Raw genomic sequence first — 25,425 nt, 5'->3', positions numbered from 1 at the left:
ATTTATGTCATACGTAATTAATGTAAATATTATTGGCTGATCATAGGTCATGTGTTTTTTTTATACAAAGTCATATCAGCATTTTATTGTTTTTGCATTTTTATATATATAAATGCCAGAACCATCAGTTTCAGCATTTTTTTGCATTATACAAGTCAAAACGCCAGAACTATCAGTTTCAGCATTTTTTTTGCATCTTTACAAGTAAAAATGCTGAAACTATCAGTTTTGGCATCTTTTTTTGCATTTTACAAGTAAAAATGCTAGAACCATCAGTTTCAGCATTTTTTTGCATTTTACAAGTAAAAACACCAGAACCATCAGTTTCAGCGTTTTTTTTTCATTTTTACTAGTAAAAATGCCAGAACTATTAGTTTCAGCGTTTTTTTTTTACATTTCTACTAGTAAAAGCGCCAGAACTATCAGTTTTGGCATTTTTTTTGCATTTCTACTAGTAAAAATGCTGGAACTGATGGTTCTGGCATTTTTTGCATTTTACAAGCAAAAACACCAGAACTATCAGTTTTGGCATTTTTTTTGCATTTTTACTAATAAAAATGCCAGAACTATCAGTTTCAGCATTTTTTTTGCATTTTTACTAGTAAAAATGCCAGAACTATTAGTTTCGGTATTTTTTTGCATTTTTACTAGTAAAAATGCCGGAACTATCAGTTTTGGCATTTTTTTGCATTTTTATTAGTAAAAATGCTGGAACTATCAGTTTTGGCATTTTTTTTTGCATTTCTACTAGTAAAAATGCCAAAACTATCAGTTTTGGCGTTTTTTTGCACTTCTACTAGTAAAAATGCTGGAACTATCAGTTTCAGCATTTTTTTGCATTTCTACTAGTAAAACGTCAGAACTATCAGTTAGGACCCCGGATATCTAATATAAAGGTCATAATGGACTTTTGGCCAAAAACGCCCCTTTTTGCTGAAACTCAAAAAATCGTTTTTTGTAAATATCTCAGCATCCAGTAATTCAATTTTAATGAACTTTTTTATATTTTGTAGCCCTCATTTAGCTCTACAATTTAAAAAAAAGTTCATCAAAATTGGACTACTGGATGCCGAGATATTTACAAAAAACGATTTTTTGAGCCTCTGAAAAATGGGCCAATCTGCCGAAAGTGTGACTTATGACCTGTTTTGGAGATATCCGGGGTCCTTATCAGTTTCAGCGTTTTTTTGCATTTTTACTAGTAAAAATGCTGGAATAGGATTCCGAACAATATATATATAGATCAGATAAAAAATTCAAAATTTACTAAGATCAATAAGCAAATATTTTTCATGTCTGCTAAGCAAACTTTTATCTAACCCATAAATTTTTTACACTGCTAAGCAACTTATTTTATGACATATATATATTTATATATAATTTTTTTTATACTAAAATATGTATATAAAAAAAACTAAAAAAACAAAAATTTTTGAAATAATGTATGGATAAAAGCTATTATTATTTTTTTGTAATATTATAACTTATAAATGTTTCTTATTAATATTTCGTATATCTGTTCTGTGACTTCAGAGCATAATTTAGGTACTTTAGTCAAAGTAAACATCTAAACCTTCTTAAGTAAAGTTGTTCAGCAAGTTCGAATCTACTTACATATAAATTTTTATCATGATTGAATAGATATTTATGGATTTATTCATGTTTTTTGTAACGCCACCAATACACGGAATTTTTATTTTAAAAATTTACTGTAAAATTTGTCAAAAAAAATATTTTTAAAAAATTTTCTAAGTAAAAATGAAATAACTTTTATTGATTATTACAAAAATTATAGTGTAAAATTATAAAAAAACAGAAAAACACTTATTTTACCCTTCCCATCCACCCATTGATCTCATTTTAAATATATATTTTTTTAGCATTACATAAACATGTATATATTTTATATTTTTAATATTACGCAGTTATGTATTTGTTTTATTAAAAATATATTACATAATCACATCTAAAAATAGTTCCTGTATCATGTATACAATTAACTTATTCTTTGTATTAAAAATAGTAAATTTTTTTTATACAAACATGTTTATAACTTTGTTTACATATTTTATTAGATTTTTTTAATGTGAAAATGTAAATATATATTATATTATATATATATATTAAAAAATTCTATTCTGCTACACAAATATATATCTGACTATTAATAATTTAATACTCTGCTACGCATAATTATATCTGACTATTTAAAAATTATGTTATCAAATAAGCAATAATAAATCTCACATAGGAAAAATTTTTATATGTTGGTTAAGCAAACTCAAAACCTACCTTTATATATATTGTTCGGAGTCCTGCCAGAACTATCAGTTTCAGCATTTTTTTTCATTTTTACTAGTAAACTGCCAGAACTATCAGTTTCAGCGTTTTTTTTGCATTTTTACTAGTAAAAATGCTGAAACCATCAGTTTTGGCATTTTTTCATTTTTACTAGTAAAACGCTGAAACTATCAATTTCGGTATTTTTTTTCATTTTTACAAGTGAAAATGCCAGAACTATCAGTTTTGGCATTTTTTTTTCATTTCTACAAGAAGAGCGCTGGAACTATCAGTTTCGGCGATTTTTCTTGCATTTTTACAAATAAAAATGCCGAAACTATCAGTTTTGGCGATTTTCTTTTTATTATTACATGTAAAATGCCAAAACTATCAGTTTTGGCAATTTTTTTTTATTTTTACATGTAAAACTGCCAGAACTATCAGTTTTGGCGATTTTCTTTTCATTTTTACATGTAAAACTGCTGAACTATCAGTTTTGGCATTTTTTTTGCATTTTTACATATCATGTGATTAATTACCAATAGTATTTACGGTAATTACGTTAAACGTAATTATTTATGGGTACTTTTGACTAATTACGAAAATATTAATAATTACGATTAACGTAATTATTTACGTATTTCAAATTACGAATTACGTAATTATTTATGTATTTTGAATTACGAATTATGTTTTTAGCTGATGATTTACTAGGCCATGTATAGAGTAGAATAGATGATTTTTTTAAGTTTTGATTAATTTCAATGTATAAAATTTCTCAAATAATGTTTTAAATATGATTAGATTTACAAAAAAATTGTATCAAAAATATTAGATTCAGTTTTATTAATTACAATTAAAAAATTGCAAAAAAATCATGAAAATATATATTATATAGATATTTATAAAAGAAATTACTAGAAAAATAATTGAATTTGCTATTAATCTGATTCAGTTTATAATGAGCTACAATAAATAAATATATTATATAAATTTTATATTATATAATTTATAAAATTCTAATTTGGGCAAAATGGTGCATTTCAAATATCACTTACCTGTTTAGTTAACATAATAACCATCCAATAATGCACATATAGTGGAATAACAAATAGTTTACAAGTTAATAATACTAGAATAGTTATATAGTCTTTTACTTTATGTATAATTACTATTATTCTAATAAATTTGTAAATGTAATGATTTAGTTAGCAAAAAAAAAATATATATAATTCTAATTTCTGATTGGCTAATATGTATATTACGTGATGCTTATATAATCTGAAATATTGAGACTTTTTTTATTTTATAAATCAATTCCTATTAATAAATAGAGTTTAATTTTTTTTATAAAATTAAAAATCCAACCATAAAATCAAATTTATTTAAATTTTTTAAGTTTCTATTATAGAAGTAGTTCAAATTTTAATTTTAATAAAATTATACTATAAGTTTTCAAGTCAAATTATTGACCAATGCAATAAAATCGGCTGTTTTTTTAAACTTCTTATAAAGCAAAATTTTTTTTGAAAAATATACCCTATGAAAAAAAATCATCCAATTTTTGTACAATATTTGTTCAAGTCTGTGTGGAAATTGTACAATTATTGCAGATTTTTGGATAAAAATAGCTATGAAGTTTTTCAAAGCATATTAAAAGTATGCAATTTTTGTACAACTTAAATTTAGGATATAGAAAATGTTCAATTTTTGTGTGATTTTTATACAACTTAAATTTAGGATACAGAAAACATTCAATTTTTGTACAATAAAAATTGTGATTATTGTACAACTTGAAAATAAACTTAAATTTAAGATACAGAAAGCAATTTTGGGGTAATCCTACTATACTACTTTCCATCTTACCTGTATGGTTACATTTGACCACTTTTAGGGTCAAATAGACCACTTTTAACCATTACAAATAGATTTTCCTAAGTAAAGTGATTTATGCAGTAAGGTTACATAAAATTCAACTGCATATTTCTTTATAAATGGGCATCTTCTGGACCCATTGGTGAAATTTTTGTATCATCTTGTAACTAAAAAAAAGTCAAAAACTTTTTATTAGGTTACACAATTAGTTCTGACCGGAATTATAATTTGGCCAGAATTATGCGGTAAAAATCAACTCTTAAAATTATATATGTTGATCACGTGATCTGATCGTCAAAATAAATATGACGACGCGAAATGTTTTTGTTTATGTTTTTTTAACCTTTTAACTTTTTTTCAACTTTCTTTTAAAATATCAGGTAAGAAAAACTTGTGTTCTTTATCCTTTTATTTTCCTAACTTTTTACATTTTAATGTTACTAACTTGCTTTCTTCACTAACTTCATACTTTTTTTTATTACTAATACTAATAATTTACTTTTTAACATTACTAATTTGCTTTCTTCACTAACTTCATACTTTTTTATTACTAACACTAATAATTTAGTACTTTTTAACACTACTAATTTGCTTTCTTCATTAACTTCATACTTTTTTATTTAATACTAATAATTTACTTACACTAATAATTTACTTTCTTCTTTGATAATACTAATTTACTTTCATGATGTTACTAACATACTTTATTTTATTTTATTTTCTTACAAATTTTTATATTTATGATTATATCAAATTTAGTATTTTATTTATGAAATATTGTGTATATTTTTTATATTTTAAGTCAATAAAAAAAATTCATAATTTCACTTTATAAATTGCCTGTTATTACTGTAAAATTTAACCTATAATTCCTAAAATATGGCCTAAAAAAATTTGGCTCAAAAATTACACAATAATTGTATAAATTCAGGTCAAAAATAGGATAATTATTGAATGAATTACCATGCAATAATTGTGTGATTTATTGCAATTTTTAGCACAATTATTGTATGGTCAAATATACAGAAATCGTAGTGAATTTAATTGAATGATTTTTCAACAAAAATCACACAGACTTTTTTCATAGGGATATTATATTAAAAATAGTGGCTTTAAACCAACAGGGTGGACATCCTCATATTATCACATTATCAGCGATCATTTTGCTGATCATTTCAATTATCTATTCGATATTATCTCATAAAAAAATATGATTATTGGGCTATTTTTCTTGCAAATTCCACAATGTATAAAACCAAAATAATTTTTATTTAACCATGTTCATGCAAAATTGATTGAGAAATGATGTTTTGAAAATTTATATTTATTACATAAATTAAATCAATATAATTGCAAGTATTAATTTGGCCATAACTCGTGGATTACCTAAAATTAGTTCGGATTACTTCAACTATTAGTTTTAAAACAGTTAAGCTATAACCTATAAAAGTTTCAAGTTTCGGTCTAACTTCTGTGGTTTCGGCCGAAGCTTTAAAGTCACATATCACCGAATTACTATATGATCGGCAAATGATCGGCAAGTGATATAAAGCATGTCCTTAAACCATATACCAACCCATTAGATATTAATGTTTGAAGCTACTGATATTAGAAAAGGTAATTTATTTATAAATTAAATATTATATATTATTATCTGAAATTTATTAATTTGAAGATATATGATTTACTAATGGAGTAGTTAAACGATTTTTTTAATGCGTTTAATATAATGTGCTTAATATTATTACAAAATATAATTATAACTCCACAAATATGTAAGCTAACTTAATAAAAATAATTATCTAAGTAATGCTATACTTGTTAAGCAATTTTATTTAGTCTTCAAAGAACAGTTTGCGTTGACCAAAAAGTACCAAAATTGTGCTCTAAATCTTTGTATACAAAAATAAAAACAGTTAATATAGTAATTAAAAATAAACCATAGTAATTAAATAATTATTTAAAAAAGAAAGAGAAAAAAGAAGGGAAAGTTTCGAAGTTACAAAATCACTGCCGTTAAACGTAAATAAACAAATAAATCAATGAGGCTGATGTGCACACGTGGGGTAAGGACATACGTAAACCTCCTTCTCTTTGGCGTTTAAACAACAAAATTATTTTATTAACAAAATTAACAAACAAATCTTGTAATCAATGATAAATAAATAAAATAAATAAATCTACAGGAAATTCTGTCAAATACAGTAATCCTATTTCATCATTCATCATAATACAATCACCTTATAATTAGATAATTAGATACCGACATTACACAAAGAACGCGTCTCTTGAAAAAAATTAACATCGCACGATTTACCGAAAAGGCAAAAATGTCAGTTCCACGAGATCTAGATCTTATCACACGTGACGTAACAAGAAAAAATAAACGCGAATTTTCATATAAAAGGAATATGAAATTCCTTTTTCTTCTCTCCTTCCTTTTACTTCATATAATTTAATATTTTTAGTTGCAATAGTACTTAAAAAAGAAAGGTCAAAATCCTTCTGTGGCACGTGTTAAATTCTATATGTGAATTTTTTATGACAATATATTTAATATATTATTTCACCAACCACTTACCCTTTCATGATGGTGAAGCTATCTGGTAGTAAACGTCCTTATAATTCCCAAATAGAAGTGATAAATATTAGGAAAGATAAACGTAACAGCATGACAGAAGAGAATAAAAATTCTCTTAAAACAATTTGTAACGGTTTGTGTGAGAATCCATTCTTATTTAATCAACTTGACGAAGAAATAAAGGAGGTAACGCAAATGAAAAAGGCGCATCATTTTGTTTATCACTTTCCCATAAAGCGTATTATAATATTATATGTAAAATAGAAATTGTCACAAAATGCGAGAAGATTAGTGGAATATGTCGAATTCAAGCAAAATAATGGTGGCGTGAAACGACCATACAGTGAATGTGTAAAAAACTATGAAGAAAAGCAAAAAAGACAGAAATTACGACGTTCTATGACAATAAAAACTAAATCCGATTTTGGCGTGCTTCTTAATCACACTGGAAATAATATTATCGAAAATAATCCATTTTCACGTGTTTTTTCGAAACTTATCGCTGATATTCCTTCCAGAACTGTTTCTGATATTATGAATTATACAAAAATGAAAACACTACCTAAAAGGGCGTCACACAGAATACTACCCAGAATTTCTTTATCCTCGATCCAACAAATGGCTTCACCGATTATACAAGAACCCAATTGGATCGATTTCATTGAAAAATCGACATTACCAAAGGCAACGTTATTACCGTTGAAATCCACACATATTAATGGAGATTTAAACAAGACAAAAGTGTCCTGCGTCATTCATAACTATTCCGAAAGAACAGTAATTGCTGCAGAAGGAATGTTAATGTTGTCGACGCTCAAATGATTCCAATAATTCCTCAGGTAGAATGGCTATTTCGAGAAAGAAATTTTCTAAAAAAAAACATTTGATAGTATCTAAAATAATAATATATAATCCAGATATACCCTTTATAATATATTTTATACTTTATTTTATAAAACAATTCCTACGCTAATAAATACTAATAAGAAATTGTTTTAATTTTAAGTCAGCTAAACCACGAAAAAAAGGCCAAATGATAATATGTCATGTAAAAGAACTTCATATCTAATTGTATCTATTGTATAAACTTTAAACATATTTAGCATGTAAAATAATTAAATTTATCGCGTTAATTTAGCGCTAACATGATGATCTTTACCTTGATAATTATGATTGTGTGTGTAACTTGAATAGTGACCTAACTACTGAAAAGTAAAAATGTTTTGAAAGAAGGAAAAACTTCTACTAAGTTGTTGTTTTAAGGAAAATATGGAAAAAAAATATTTTCAGAATAGGCTTACTGTTTTTAATAATAAATATATTTCTTATTACTGTCATACATAATCATGCATATTTTGACTGGATTAAGAAATACTGTATAATCTTTGCCTTTTTGACCATAAAATTTTGTATTTTTGAATATACTTTACCAATAGATAACTAAAAAAAGCAACTGATTGGAATTGAACAGGATCCTCTTAAAACTACAAATAATAATTTGATCTAAAAATTAAGAATGTTTTATCCTCTTTTACAAATAATAATTGTAATATTTTTTCAGAGGTAAGGCTAAAGATGTTAGCCTTAATTATTTTTTAAAAAATTTTGAAACCTTAATTAATTACAGCATATAAAAATTTTGTGTTATAGTACTTTTTTGAATTACAGCTAACATCTTTAACAGAAATGTAAAAAGACAAAAGCTGTTAAATAAAAAAAATTGTTGTTAAATATAATAAAACTGTTAAACATAGTTGTAATTCATATACAATTAAGCAAAAGAGATAGGTCATTATCTATATTCCAGAAAATGGAAGAAATGAAGTGGCAAGGCACTTTGATTTCAATAGTGGTATAATTTGTTGTTGAGTAAAGAAAAATAAGAGTTGAGTAATTAAATTGAACTAATACAGCAAGTGAGCAAGTTGGTTTTAGTTAAACTGCTTTTTACCCTGAAGTTAAAAAAAGTTATATAATTGGATTATTAATTAAAGAAAGCAGAGATTAGATGTTATTTATACAATTGTATAAGTTAAAATAATGGAAATTTTGAAAGAGCCTGATATGATAAGTTTCTATAAAAATTTGGCAAAAGATTTCAAAATATCAAATTATTGAATGTTTGCATTTATGAAAAAATTTAAATTTTTTTAGTAATGACATACTAAAATCTCACAAAAACTTCCTTTATAAACTAATGAATTATTAAAAAAATTTGTCAATTTATTATCCAGCTTAGAACAGAAAAATCCTTTGAATTATTCAATATTTTCAATATAAATAAAATTCTGTTTAGTTGAAAATTTTACTATTAATCAAACAGAAAAAAAAACAATTCATATCTGCAGAACTGATAATGAAAAAATCAATTTACAGTTATTTTAATATATGTTGCAAGTATAATTTTATTATTTTTAATGATTTTTGTAAGTTTATATTTAAAATTACTTTTTTTTTATAGATGGATCAAAATTCTCACCAATTTGCATCTTTAAAGAGAAGAAATTATTAATAATAAATGTAATCTAATTCCATTTAGCATTATTATTTAGTTTTAACAAAATGGATAGATAGATACCAATTTGATAATAGAATACATTAATTATATCAATGAATTAAAAACTAACAATAAACCAATGATAATAGTATATAATTCTTTCAGAAAGTACTTAAAAGAAATGGTTAAAAAAAAATTTCATGAAAGTGACATTGATTTAGCAGTTATTTTAGATAGTTTAACCAGTATTTACCAACCTCTAGAGTTTATATATTGCTATTTAAAAATAATCTCTGTAAGGAATGGCATCTTTAAATGGCAAATGATGGTGCTGGTGAAACTGCTGCTAGAAACTTGTGATATGCTAAGTTAAGTAATATTTGTAAATAAGTAAAAAGATCATGAAAACAAATTTCAAATGAAGTGATTATTTATAAAGATGTAATATATAATTATTTTTAAAAGATTGTAAGGTTACAACTATTATAACATATATATAATACTTTTATTGTAATTACAACACAATATTATAATTATTATATAGTATTATAATTACTACTAATATTGTAATTATTATATAATGTTGTAATTATTTCCAATTATATAAATATGTATTAATCATTTTTTTTTATAATGATATTTATTATACAAAAACTTATTTTGTAATTTTTATTTTTTAAAAAGAAAATTTTTGAACAATCATAAATATTGTAATATTACAACACTTTAACTTTAAAAGTAGTAATAGGTTACAATCCTTATTATTATAATATGAGTAGTAATTATTAATTATATATTACATTTTTTAATTATTTAATCCTTTAAAATATGCAAAGTATCAAATTCTTTAGATGAAAATATTAATGATTTTAATGAAATTATTCAAACCTTTAACAAAGAAAATGAAGAGGAGTTTGAAATAGAAATGTGCAATCTATAATCTAGGTAATTCTAAATAATTTATCTTTTATATTAACTGCAACTTTTTGTTATATTTTACAGATATAAAGAAATAACTTTAGAAGATGATCTTTTTTTTGAAATTGAACTAAATCTTGCTATGTATGGCAATAGCAATTTCATTAATTTTGATGAAAGTCAATGGCTTAAAATTTAAATAATGATGTGTAGCATCAAATTGTCTTTTATTGTAAATTTAAAATTTTATTAATAAATTCATTGCAATTTAGTTAAAATTTTAATGAATATTAATTTAATTATACAAAATTTAATAATAAAAGTTAATATTAAATTGATACTGCTTATTTTTGGATACTGCTTAATTTTGGAATGGTATAGTACCTTTATATTGCTTATTTGCCATTTTTTAAAAAATAACCATTTAATAAGCCAATCAAAGTACTCAATTTTGATTTTGATCACATGATAGGATTGGTTAATGGATTTTTGATCAAAAAATCCAAACGATCAGAATTGAACAGGTTTAATATTAACCCTCTAATAGCTTATTTTTTAAAAAAATAAAATGAAATACCATCATATTCTGTAAAAAAAATCTCCCTATTAATAGTTACCTATATTGTATTTAACTTAAATAAATCCTTTTGCAATTTGGCTAAGATTAACATTATTAACACAAAGTAAAATTTTTAAATTTTTAAATAAGTAATAATAATACAATAAGTATTGTTGCTATTAGTATGATTATACTATATTATTTAATTTGTCTTTTTAAATAAACCATAAATTATTAAAATTTAATTATTGATATTTTATAAGACTATAACTTTTCAGTTATATAAATATCATATATCTGATATTAAGAAAATTTGGTATTCAGCGATTGAAATTTATTAATACTAAGTCAAAATTCCTTACATAATGCAGATATTATCAGTTATATTCAGATTGGTAATCTGCAATTAATACTAATATTTGCTATTAATACCAATAAATGTATAACATTGTAACTAATCTCATAAATACTTTTATAAAAGGTGTGGTATCAATTATAGAATTTTTATTATAAATATGCGTCTCTCTAAGACTTTAAAATTACATTAATTTTCCTGTTACAAATAGTTAATAATAAAAGTTAAAAAACCAGTGTAAAGGACATCTGAACTTAGAGTTGCCTTATTCTCTACGAATCCTCTTTGATTCATGATCATATTGTCTATCTCTGTCTCTCTCTCTCTCTCTTTCCCTATATTCTCTATCTTTTTCTTTATGACTTCTCTCTCGTTCTCTTTCTCTATCTCTGTAATCTCTTCTATTGTCTTTATAATCCCTATGATCTCTTATCTCTCTATCAATGTAATCACGATTATTACGACTATCTTTATAGTCACTATCTTTTCGTCGATTATCTCCTTTATTTCCGTTTACTTTAAAATTTTCCATCCTTTTCTTTTTTTCCATTTCTTCTTTTATTATTTCTTCCATTGCTGACAACTTCTTTGGTTGTTCTTTATCTTTTTCTTTTTTTTGCGTAACCATGGGATTTGACTTTTTAACTAATGCACTTAGAGATTTTTTTTGTGTCGAAGGTTTACTAAAGGATATGCTAGTTGTGGGAAAGCTAATATTTTCCGCAGCGTTATCAATCTTGTCCGTTGTGTTTAAAGTTAAATTAGCAGATTTTGTTAATGTAAGATTAAGTTTTATTTTTTCTTCTTCTGTTTCACGTTTAAGTTCAGTATATATTTCCTAAAAAAAAAAGTATTAGCGAAATACAAAACGATCAATCAACTTAGAACCTCTATATTGAAATTTTATTTTACAATACCTTATCGTCTAAACCTAATTCTTCTGCCTCTTTTCTTGCTCTTTCGACTTGATCCCCTATCAATTTTCGAGTCCTCTCTTCCTCATCTTTTTCGGCACGTTCTTTTTTCATAATCGCTTCCTATTAAATGAATAAAATTAGTTAAAATATTAATGTCACCAATAAACTTTAAAGTAAATTATAAATACCTGTCTTGCTAATGCTTTTGGACTATTATCAATCCAAGTGACAAACCATCCTTTTTGCGTATCATCAACATGACAAATTCCTTCTTTACCAAGATATTTTACAAAATCTGTCAATGTTTCCCATATTGTACCGTTCATATGTACATGGTGTCTATCGGCAATATATTCTTGATAAACGAGATTTGCATGAACACGTTTTGTTCCCCACCTAAAATTTAGAACTATTAGTAAATAAGTAAACTAATATTTATTTATTCGACAAATTACCTTCGTGAAAGCAATTTGACAAAATCATCATGAAACTGCTTTGAATATCCTTGCATATACATAGAAGGACTTTCTTTCAAAAGATCCATTTGGCGAAGATGAGATTCGGAGCGGATATGGCACTAGATCAATAAAATTTTTAGCAGATCTATACATTGTAGACGATAAATAAACAATAAATATTTAACCAGAAAAAAAGAAAAGCTTTATATACAAACCTGATAACCATTTTCGTCCCGACATTGCTTTTGGCACATTTGACAGTACCATTTCAACTTTTGAAGACCTTTCGCCTTTAAAAGTAATTAGTAATCCGAGTAACTTATATAAACTTAGACTTAGTAAAAAGTGCAAACCTTTATTCTGTTCGCAATAGCTTTTGGCGTTAAAAATTCGTGTTTACCCATCTTTTTGAGAGCAAATACGTGAAATTTTAGCTAAAAAAAATACACTACTGATCATTTATAATGCTGGTCATATTTGTGAATACTACTGCGGACAATTAACTCACGATCAGTCGAACAAATTTTTTCAAATTTTTGCTTTCATTCTATCTCATCCAAAACGTTTCAAAATGGTATACATTTTTTTTTTTTCAATTCAGACAACTTTTAAAATATTTAAAATTAAACGATACTCTTATTTAGGGTTTCACTCAACTTGATAAAGATTCAGGCCTTAAAACTCTTAATAACTTTTTGCAAGATAAATCTTATATTGAAAGGTATTTTTTTCCATAAATTTTACTTTGCATTATGTACTTTATTATGATGATTATTTTATTGGTCCGTGTTTCTGAAGCAGAATTAAGACACTGTCTTATGAACGAAACCTTATTTAAATTCTCTGATACCTTAGATCTATAATATTATAAATTATTAAATGTCAATAAATTAACAAATTAAAATATAATATATTAGTTACGAACCATCCCAAGCTGATGTAGCCGTGTTCGAAGCTTTGAACCGTCCAGATTCTACTAAATATCCCCATGCAGCTCGATGGTATAATCATATCGCTTCTTATTCTGAATCATTTTCTTCACTTCCTGGCACAAAAAAAGACGCATCATCATATGGACCTGATGTTGTTGAAACTCCAACAGAAGAGAAGAAAGATGATGATGATGATGTAGATTTGTTTGGTTCTGATGATGAGGAGGAAGATGAAGAAGCTGAACGTCAAAAAGCAGAGAGACTTGCTGAATATCGACGTAAAAAGGAAGCTAAACCAAAAGTTATTGCTAAAAGTATGGTTATCCTGGATGTTAAACCTTGGGATGATACTACTGATTTAGCTGAAATGGAAAAATTTGTAAGGAGCATTGAATTAGATGGTCTTGTGTGGGGTGCTTCTAAACTTGTTCCTGTTGGCTATGGTATCAATAAGTTGCAGATTTCATGTGTCGTAGAAGATGATAAAGTTGGTGTTGGTAAGTTGTGTCATTATGTTTGCTTTTCCTTTAATAAAAAGAACAAATTGATTGAATTTTTTAAAATATTAGATGATTTGGAAGAAAGAATTACAGGATTCGAAGAACATGTTCAAAGTGTTGATGTAGCTGCTTTCAATAAATTGTAAAAATCCATCGAAAATTATAGATCGTTCCTCTATTAATACGAAAACAATGAAATATAACAAATTTTACATGTATATTTGTTGCTATTATAAAATGTTATCATCTAATAATTAATAACAACATAGCAAGTTAATTGCAACTGAAATTTATTGTTTTAAATAGTTAAGCTTTATTAAATGATGCCAATTACGCGTTTCAATGTGAAGACGCGTTGATTTATACACAATGTGCAAGAAATATATTAGCTGATAATCTTCAAATTAATTATAGAGTTGTCTTAATCTTCCAGCCAATATCAAACGATAACCATGATTTCAAGATCTTATTTATACTTCGCGAATCATACTTTATTTAATCCTAAAGATAAATAAATATTGGAAATTAAATTTTAGAATAAAATCTGGCAATGAAATACTGTTATTTAATTGTAGTAAGTCGGATGGAATGTAACACATCAATAATAATCAACACTAATCATCACTAAGTAAAGGTTACTATTTCTTGCATTCTTGCATAAAATATCATTACAAAATCATGGCTCCATCAAACCCAAAGGAATTCCATTTTTATATCACAATTCTTGCATTTGTAGATGTGTAGCTTCATTTGAATTATTACATGGATTCCTTTCTCTTTTGCTTCAAAAACCATTGTTGAAACCCATAATGAGACCAACAGAGCATTTTCTAACTGTTTTCCTTATTATCTTTTATATTTTTCCGTTCACCATACCTGAAACCTCAAAGGAAATAATAATTGTATCAAATTCATCAGTTAAGGACTTGATTGTTTTTTGATGAGTCTCATTCTACCATTATCTGATCTTTTGTTTAACTTTGTAAATTTATAATACTTTTATTTTAAAGTTAAAATGCTAGTTTGTTTTTTTAATATAAGATCATCCATATATTTATATAAATAAAAGATACATTTTAGTATCATATCTTTTATTAAAAAATACTATGTAAATGGAATATAAACTCCTGAATTAATTAAAACTACTGCTTATATTTCATAAACATATTTCTGTATTTTATATATCTAATTTTTTTTTTAATCACAGTACATTAGATTTATTAAGAAAATTAAAGTAGTAATATTATAAAAGTAAAAATCTAATTTAATTCCACCTAATATTATTAATTTTTTTTTTTTTATTAATTTCTATAGATGCGATCTTGTTTTAATATAATTACGCCTACTTACATATACTAAACTTATAAAAATAAGAAAAACATAATATATATAAGAACCAAGCATTATGAAAAAGACTACTGTACTCCTCTAAAGAAAAGGTCAACCTGTTACCTAGATGCTTATTTCATTATTAAAAACAATGATACAACCAAAAATTTTATGTAACTGTCAAAATCTACCTAAAAATTTGCCCAATAACCACCCTAATGGAATGCTAAATCATTCCATTTGTTCCAATTGGTCTCACTCTATTCTATTATAATGAGCTTACCTACTATTTAATTTTGACTTTGACTTCTTTTTTTTGTCTTTATTACTAATATTGTATCTTTTTTCTTTTCTATACGCTATTAATAGCATGCATGTATAATTTTTTTTTATTTATAAAAGCTGTATGTATATACTATCTGATATAGAATGATGAAAAAATAAACAAACAAATTGTTTTAAAAATAATTCTTTAAAACTACTTAAAAGAAGTCTATATATTTTTCTTTCAAATAAAATTTGCCATATGTAAATATAATCAAATATGAAATGATGTGTAACAAGTAAAATTTCAATAGATTATCTATCTATATATTTTTCTTTCTAACTAAATAGCTCTATATAAATATTATCAAATAGGAAATGTTGTGAAACTCAAAAATAATTATTCATTTTTTCATTTTAATAATTTGTTTCTTAACAATTAGCCATTCCACAAAAGCAAATAGAAAAACAAAACAAGAATAACTAATTGAATATTTAACCCTCCTTAACATCACAACCTCCTTGCGATTTTACGCACTCTAATTGAACATTGAGCAATCACTATACATGCTGCCCAAATTATTTTGGGATGCCATAATTATAATTTGGGATGCCATAATTCATTCAGTTTATATATAATTTACTATGTAAAGTGCCAAAATAATTTGGGATGCCATAATTGAATTTGGGATTTTACTTATAATTACAGCAGTCCAAAATAATTTGGGTGGCATGTATAGCAATCACATAGGCATGAGTAACTCCATATCCCTTTGTTTTCTTTTAACCCTATCACTATAGGTTGTTAATACATTCATATCTCTAACGTTATTTAACTCTTTATGAAATTCTGGTTTTGTTATAGGTATTATTTTTTCCAGTATTTCTAAGGTTGCGGGCTAAACTGGTTTTTGAATTTGGCAAAATGTATAAATCTTAGTTTCGTCAATTTTTTTATAAGAGTTTATTATAGTTTTGTCATTTCATATGATTTTTATAGTCAAGTTTTACCAAATTTTTATTAATATTTTAATATAGTTTTGTCAAGTTTCGCGTTTATTATGAGGGTTTGCCCGCAACCTTAAGTATTTCTTATCAGAGAAGGCTTAATTTGTTCTCTAATTTCTAGAACCTTCAAGTCCTCTGTTACTTTATCAATAGTAACACCCTCACTAGAACTAATTGATTGTTCTGTCACAATATTATCTTCAAGGTCAAATAATGCCTCCTTTTTTCTTCTTAATTCAAAAAAATATTCCTTGTTAAAAGAATGTTTAACAAAAATTTCTTTTTTTAATATATTGTATCTTATTCAACTTGACACTTGATCTATTAGAAACTTCATTTTCCTAACTAATATATGTTATTTCTTAAGAATATCAGATTTACGTTTTAATCGATGTTTAGAAATATATATTTTTGAATCAAAACCATTACTAGTATCCTGCCATTTGTTCTTGTTATTTTTTAAACTATTAAAAAATCTTTTTTTTATATTTTTTTTGTTCTTTTCGTGACTTGAACTGTTTATTAAAGCCCAAATTTGAATATGTAACTGCATAATTACCTGATTTATTATATCTTGAGACCTTTTTTATATAAGTGACACCTATACATTTACTTATAATCTGTTTATTACCTTTGAACAACAAGTTTGGCATACTTTTCTATTTCTTGACATAATATAAGCACAGACATTACTACAATAAGAGCATGGGATATAAAATCCCAAATACCATATTCACTCATCACAATTAAATCTAATATATGTTGTAGTTTGCCTATTCTTATTCTGTTTTTTTAGTCTCGTCTCTATTGCAACCAGTTTATCCACTAATAACTGACGAATTCTTGAATAATACATATTTCTAGTTTCTAACTTAATAGGTAACCCACAAAATACGCTTGTCAAATATTTTGAGATCTTATATTTTGTATTCATGATAGCTCTATCTGAATTAACCTTAAAAAATTTATCATATTTCTTAACAATGTGTCTATTATTGGTTATAATCGTCAACATGTCTTTTTCTTATCATATGCAAAAAGATGTAAGACTTTCCTTTTCAGGTGGAATATAGCGTATCAGCTCTTGTATACTGTTTTACATTTACTGAATGGAAAAATGTATAGCCAATAGAAATTTCTTTATTCAGCATTGTTAATCTGATTAGTGCACTTTGTTTACGTCTTTTTTTGAAGAAAAACTTCACAAGAAAACAAAAAATCTTTCTGTAAGAAAGAATAAATTCTTATGAACTTTTGAAAATCTAAAGGAGTAATAATAAAAAGTGTGTTGTTTTAACTAAAGAACACTTTTGCCTTAATACTGAACTGCCAGTTTCTTATTGAAACAACAAGAAAAAAGCATTTTATTTCTTATATGAAAAATGGATGAGAACGGTATAAGGAAGAGTTTTAAATTCACCTAATATTATTAATTACTAAATCACTTATTATATTATAAAGAATACTTCACATACGCATTATCAGATTTTTATATATCTAATGAAATATCTATTTATTTGTTTTTTATAAATATATAAATTTATTTATTTATTTATTTTTATTATTATACTTAAAGGAGAGCAATACAAATCAATATACGGAGAGACGAATTTCTAAAAAAACCTAAATAATTGAAATAGTACCCTATTCATTAATTAGTGTTGTGATCTGTTGATCTGTCAATCTGTCAATCTGCGAATTTATCTGATTCAAAATTCATTTGAATCATCCGTTAGAGTTTCAGTCAGATTACGAATAAATCTGAATAGAAAAAATGGATCATCCAGATAATTGTATCAATCATAATTCTGGTTGAAATTAAGTAATCAATGGTAAAAATATCCTTTTTTGGTATCTTTATTATACAATATTCCATGTTTAGTAATGTTTAAAAATAGAAATCAAAATTTTTGTAAAATGGGTATTGCTAAAAAAGGAAATAAATGGTTATATAAAACTAAATATGGTAATTTTAATATTCTGGCTGAAATTATAAAAAAAATATACTAAAAAAATATTCATCTGTGCATTCAGATGCATTTAGTGGATATCTGGATGGTAACAGATAAATTTGCAAATCTATTACAAATATTTGAATTATTTTGAATCAGATTGACAGATCACAGATTCATCCAGATTACAATACTACCAATAGTAAATATATTCCATGAGATATATCATGCTAAAAAAAGGAAAAGTAATTAGTAGTAGAAATAGGAAAACTCTTTTTAAATCTATAAACTAACTAATTAAATAAAGTAAGTAAAATTTCTAAAAGAAACAAAAATTTCTAACAAATAAAAACTAAAACTAAAAAATTTATAATAAATAAAAAACTAATTTCTCATTAATAGACTGAAAATAGATTACTTGTTTCAATTCAATTACTTTTTTATACAATTTTTCACTTGAAGATCTTAAGACTTTTCTTAACTTGTAATTATAGTTGGAAGGACCTCTTGAGTTGTTTTTATTCTTTTCTAATCTTATCATGTTCAGGTATTTAGAGAAATCTTATTAGTATTTGTAGATTTATCTTTGAAATTAAAATTCTTTTTCTGAAAGTTTACAGAACTTTTAGATTTATCTTTATTATATAACTAATTTTTAAGTATTCTGGTAAAACAAAAAGTGTAGTGATATTAATCTAGATTCTTGCCATTAATTTTGTAATTTTTTTCTATAAGATCTTCCTATTTTTCCAGGTAAATTACAAGCTTGCACTTATGTTTTTTTATTGTAATAACTTTAAAGGCTTTAAACCACTTATTGCTATTAAGATCAAGCAAATGGATTAATTATTAAAAAATAGTAAATTAATTATCATTAAGTTTGGTATATTAAAGAAAATTGCTTAGAATTTCTTTTTTTTTGTTCATTTGTAAAAAAATCAGATAGTTGAATACTATTATGTTATATAACATAATATTATATAACATAAATAATATGTTATATAATATATGTAATAGTTATATAATATATATAACAATTATAATGCTGGCTAAATTTATTATAATCTGACTAAATTTATAGAAAAAAAAATTTTCAAAAATTTTCAACTATGATTGACATAAAAATTTCCATTTTTGGAACACGGCTATATTTTGGAATTTGTGTAATAATATGCACTATTTTCTCAATTTTTATTGGACAGCAAAATTTCCTTTTTTGGAATTTTATGTAATATCATGTGATACATATGCCTATTTAGCCAAAATTAAAATCACATATCCACTTAATTCCAGCTAACTTAAATTAATTTCAGCCAGCCTTTGTTACTGATATATATATTATATAAATATATTAATTGTGTTATATAAAATGTTATATACAGTCAACCCCCTATATAGTCACCCCCTGTATAATCACATCATATAAAATTTCCCTTTATAAGCACACCATATTTTGGCCCAATGTACTAATAAATATATTAGAAAAACCTCTTCTATAGTATACATGCTGCCCAAATTATTTTGGGATGCCATAATTATAATTTGGGATGCCATAATTCATTCGGTTTATATATAATTTACTATGTAAAGTGCCAAAATAATTTGGGATGCCATAATTGAATTTGGGATTTTACTTATAATTACGGCAGTCCAAAATAATTTGGGTGACATGTATATTCTATAGTCACAATATATGACTTTTTTTATAATCGCACCATTTTTTTCGGTGCAAAGGGGTATAGTATAAAGGGGTTGACTGTATGATTGTTATATATGTTATATAATTATATAATCGTTATATAATGGTTATTATGCCTATCTCTAGATACTACTTTATTAGAATGTTTTCTAATGATGCAATTCAGATCTTAGGTCTACTTATATAGTATACTTATTTTTAATTTTAGCCTTATAGTATTATACTTCTTTTACTAAGAATCTTAATGCATTTAATTTTATTTCAAATTTTCGATAACAAAGAAGTTTTTATATTAGTTCAGTATCGTATATTATAATATTATTAACCAGTTCTATTAATTGATATCCTATTATTATATATATATATAATCTTCTTTTCAATAACCTTAACTTTTTATATTTTCTTATCCTGTTTCATAAGAACTAGTTTTGGTTTAGTATTAATTTCAGTTGTTTTCTCTTAGCATAAAAGAGCATAGATAATTTTTTTATGAAAGGTTGTATGATTTGTGATTGATGCATTGTATTATCAGAAATTACTATATCTGTTAAGTCTAATTCATCAGCTAATGGATCATTAACATTATCATTATCTAAAATAAAGCTTATGTTTGTAGTTTCTTCTATTAGTTAGTTTTGTTGATTTTAATTATTCTAAAAGATTTCAGCAATATTCAAATAGAATTTTTTAAAGGCCATTAGAATGATAGTTATTTTTTAAAGAACTTTAGTAAAATTATAAAGATTTTTATATTTTTCTTAATATTTTTATAATTAGAAGGTTCAAGTATCTGTTATTATTATTGCTATTTCACTAAGAAAATATTCAATAATTCAGCAACATTTTTTTGTAAAAACTGCAGAATACTTGGATTGTAAAGCTGTTATTTAACTTGTTTCTTAACTTCCTTGATAAAATATTTACATCTGCTATTGATATGGTTGAATAGCTCAAGTGGAAAATTCTTTAAATATATAATTGTTTTCTTATCTGTATCAACTTTTTCTAAGCGCTTTTATTAAAAAACTATTTCTGTTTTCTATGTAAATTTTTGGAAATAAAATCTATTAAAGATCAGAAGAAATATATTACAATCACAGTATTGATTGATTTCAACAAGATGGCATTAGATTTATAGAATGAAAAAGTTTAAATAATTCTTTACTTTCTTTAAAAGGTTTACTAATTAGATAGTTTTTGGCATTTTAGAATTTGAAGTAGTATAAAAAATGTAAGAGATTTTAAGCTATTATAATGGATAATTTTAATAATATTAATAATACTATTTTGTATCTGGATAATTCATTTTACTTATCTCTATATCTTTTAATTGCAAAGTATTTAAAATTATTTAAGATAGAAAATAATACAAGTTAATTATATATTATAAATTATAAGCGATTTGATTTGAATTATAAATAAACTTTATTTCAATTTGCACAAATATAAAGATATTTGAAGATGGTATTTTGCTTTTATCTTGAATTAATTTAAGATTAAATTACTAAAGAGAAATCATTAACAGAAGTAGAACTGAAAAGATGAATCTAAAAAGAACTCATGGAATACTAACCAATAGGTAAATAAAAAGCAAAATAAAATCAAATATATTAAAAATTAAAATAAAGACTTAGATAGTATTGACAAACTAATGGTTTTGACTGTAATTTAAATAATGTTGCAAAAGTTAGATATAATTTTAATTGAGATATCACTACCTTTTTATTTTATAGATATTATTAAAGCTGCCGCCCAAAATTATTTCCTAATTCCAAAATAATTTCGGCCAGAATTTTGTTTCCGAAACTAATTCTGAAATCCCAAAATCTTTCCGAAACTCCCGAAATTGTCCGAAACTTCTGATTGGCCTATTATAAAATCACATGACTTTATAAATTTGCTAAAATTTTATCTGTATTCTAATTCCAATAATTTCCTGACATGTGTAGCTTCGTTTTAAGCCTATGTTCACTTTGTGTAACATTAGTGCATAAAGACGCATAATTTCCTTATATAGTATATACATTACACAAAGCGAACATAGGCTTAAATCGAAGCTATACATGTCAGGAAGATCGCTACGGAGCCAGAATTATAGTATTAAAATACAGTTATAATTTTGGTAAAAATTTTAATTTTGGTCACGTGATTTAACAACAGCCAATCAGAATTTCGGAATAGTTTCAGCATTTCAGAATTAAGTATTTTTCCTAAATTAATTTTACCATTTTGGTTTTGGCAAATGATAAAATTTCCTAATTTCGGGCGGCAGCTTTAGATATTATAGAAAAAGATTTTGTTATTACTGGTTTTCTTATTTTTTATATCTATGATTGTTTGTTTTCTCTTTTTTTTTTGAGGTTTTGTGAAATATTTATCTGATGTAAAAAGAGAAAAAATGATATTTTTTAAGATGGAATATTTTATATAAACCTTACAGGACCCAGAAATATATATATAGGGATCAGGTGGTGAAAAATTTTTTTACTATGAGCTGTACGCAGAGACTTTTTATATGAGTAGTACGCATAATTGACACCTGATATTGAAAATCCTGCAAAAATGCGCAAATAAAATTTCAGACATTAAGTTATTAATTATTTTATTATGGCTTCTATATTATTTATAAAACAAAAATACTAATGTGAAAAAATAGAATTTACCATTTTTTTAATAATATTTTTCTAAAATTTCACTTTTTAACCCTTAGAAATTTCTTACAATTCGGTTAATTAAATAAGTACGTACAGTAAATATATTATATATATAAGATTAGCCAAATTTAGGTCAAAAATACGCAAACTAATTTTTTACATATAAAAATTTTGATAAAAAATACGCAATCTTGATGACCTAACTATAGATGAAAAATTCTAAAATTGTACGCAAATCAAAACTTTACTCCATCTAATTCCACTATGATGGCGACGCATTTGTGTACCCTACCCCTGTATATATATTTTTGGGTTTTAACCCTACTTTTTGAATTAAAAATACTTATCAAAACTATTTTTTCAAAAATTTTAATTAAAATTCAATTTGAAACTATTTTTATAATAAAATTAATTGCCTAAACTGTTTTTATATTTTTTTTGAAACTAATTATAATTTAGAAAAGGTTTAGATTTACTAATTTTTTCATTAAAAATAGAGTTTTTGAGTTTCAGATTTTTGAATTTTATTATTAATAAATAAGGTTTAAATAGCAACATTACTTTGAACTTAAATTTTCATATAACAGTATATACATAGTATTTTTTATTAAAATAATAAGTAGTTTGATAGTTAATTATATGTAGTATTTTGTTATTATTTTTATTTTAATAAATTATTAAATGTATTGCAAACAATATATATATATATATTAGATATATATAAATATTATGTAATTAAAGGCCTGATATTGCATATGAAATATACTTCCATATTTATATAATAAAAGGTAAAATACCAATTTATTTATTAAATTACTTAGATAGTTCTAATTAGTATCTTAAATAAAAGTATATTGTTTATTCTCTTTAAAAATATTATTAAAAAAAAAAATCTGATATTTGAACTTAAATTATTTAATTCCATCTTCTATTAAATTAGCTAATTTCTGGTATACTATATATGTTGTCCAAATTATTTTGAGTTGCTGTAATTATAAGTAAAATCCCAAATTCAATTATGACATCCCAAATTATTTTGGTACTTTACATAGTAAATTACATATAAACTGAATGAATTACGGCATTTCAAATTATAATTATGACATTCAAAAATAATTTGGACAGCATGTATATAGTATATCTAATATATGGAGTAAAGATGTTAGCCGTAATTCAAAAAAGTGTCGTAATACAAAATTTTTATATGCCGTAATTAATTAAGGCTATAAAAATCTTATAGCCGTAATTCAAAATTTTTTAAAAAATAATTAAGGCTAACATCTTTAATATGGAGATTATGACTTTTTTTTATTTTAGTTTAGTTTAGTTTTTTTTTTTGGCATTTCAAAATTTTTATCTTTCAGTATTTTTTTGAAAAGCTAAAGGTATTAAAATATTAATTGGCTGAATTTAAAGGATTAATATTATTACCATATATTGCAGGCCATAGTAGGACTCTGAACATTACTAAAACAACTCAAATTCCATGTAACTAAAATTTCAAAATGTGATATCTTAAGTCAATATTATATCTAAAAAGATAAATTATATATCAAAATGTTCGTCTTGTTAAGATAAATCTAACAAGCCAAAGATCATTAAAATCCAATCACTGGATCCCAAGATAGCAAAATTTGAGGCTAAAATTTACACATAACTTTATTCATTTGGAACAGAAATTAATTATAAAGTTTATACAAATTCAGATCCTGCTATAGTACTTTAGATATTTTGCAAATTTTGGAGGTTTAGTCCTATACTCCTCCCTATTATATAAATTTTTACTATTAATAAAGGATGTTTAAACTTATAAAATTATTAGAGTAATGTTATATGTTACATTTAAAATATTTGATGGATTATTTAAATAATGAAATCAATAGAGAATATAACTTTTTTTTGAGAAGTACTATACATAAGGGAGTACTATAATAGTATAATCTATAATATACAGTAATTTTTTTTGAATTTTATAGATTAGTTATACCTATTGGATTGGTCCAGAAATTTAGAAAATTTAAATAGTTTTTATAGTCTAGATGCAGTTTGGTTAAGTCAATTTGCTATTTTGCTAAGAGATGGAAAAACTTTATAAGGATAATAAGAAAATTTATCTTTTTATATTACTTTTTTGTTTATAATAATACTAATATAGTAATAGTGTAATACAGATTATAGCAGAGTAGCTTTCTTTAGTTTGCATGTATAAATTACAGAGCTAATTGGTTAATGTGAGTTATTGAAATCTGTTTTTACTTGTATAATAATATAATTGAATAACTATATCAGTGTTAACACTTGGCTATTTAGCTGGAGTTGGTTATTTAGCTGTTTGGCTGTGACCAAATGTCAATACAACCTTAATAAAGTATTAGTATTTTGTTATTTGGCTAAAATTTGGCTAGGATTGGCCATTTTGGCCAGCTAAATTGGCTAAAAAAATTCTTGGCTATGGCCAAATTCCAATACTGACTATATATATATGAAGTCTTTTTATTGGAAATTTGAAATAATAAATAGTTTATTAGCGCATTTGTATTTGTTTCTACTATCTGTTAATAAATACTGTATGTAATATATTAAAAAAAAATTGAAAAAAAAAATTTATAAAATTTATAAAGTTTTATTTATCAAATGGTATTTTCAA

At 24.5% G+C, this 25,425-nt stretch overlaps 3 protein-coding genes across 3 annotated transcripts; 2 read left to right on the top strand and 1 right to left on the bottom strand.

The window, feature by feature from the left end:
* The first annotated feature begins 6,593 nt into the window (after positions 1–6,593).
* Positions 6,594–7,750, top strand: OCT59_029731 (uncharacterized protein). The gene is made up of 2 exons (XM_025318647.2): positions 6,594–6,922; positions 7,001–7,750. Exons 1-2 carry the CDS (start codon positions 6,743–6,745, stop codon positions 7,556–7,558), a joined length of 738 nt encoding a protein of 245 aa, XP_025175494.1. The 5' UTR covers positions 6,594–6,742; the 3' UTR covers positions 7,559–7,750.
* A 5,181-nt stretch (positions 7,751–12,931) lies between these two features.
* Positions 12,932–14,401, top strand: OCT59_029730 (uncharacterized protein). The gene is made up of 4 exons (XM_025318649.2): positions 12,932–13,014; positions 13,085–13,161; positions 13,358–13,869; positions 13,942–14,401. Exons 1-4 carry the CDS (start codon positions 13,012–13,014, stop codon positions 14,016–14,018), a joined length of 669 nt encoding a protein of 222 aa, XP_025175496.1. The 5' UTR covers positions 12,932–13,011; the 3' UTR covers positions 14,019–14,401.
* A 2,145-nt stretch (positions 14,402–16,546) lies between these two features.
* OCT59_029729 (uncharacterized protein) lies at positions 16,547–17,214 on the bottom strand (the record flags this gene model as incomplete). Its single annotated transcript, XM_066145855.1, has 2 exons — positions 16,547–16,703; positions 17,105–17,214. 2 exons carry the CDS (start codon positions 17,212–17,214, stop codon positions 16,547–16,549), a joined length of 267 nt encoding a protein of 88 aa, XP_065994848.1.
* Between the last annotated feature and the right edge of the window lie 8,211 nt (positions 17,215–25,425).

The sequence above is a fragment of the Rhizophagus irregularis genome, chromosome 9, assembly GCF_026210795.1.
Source record: "Rhizophagus irregularis chromosome 9, complete sequence".
NCBI classification, from domain to species: Eukaryota; Fungi; Glomeromycota; class Glomeromycetes; order Glomerales; family Glomeraceae; genus Rhizophagus; species Rhizophagus irregularis.
The sequence above is the reverse complement of the archived record's forward strand: the minus strand, read 5'-3'. Positions and strand labels throughout refer to the sequence as shown.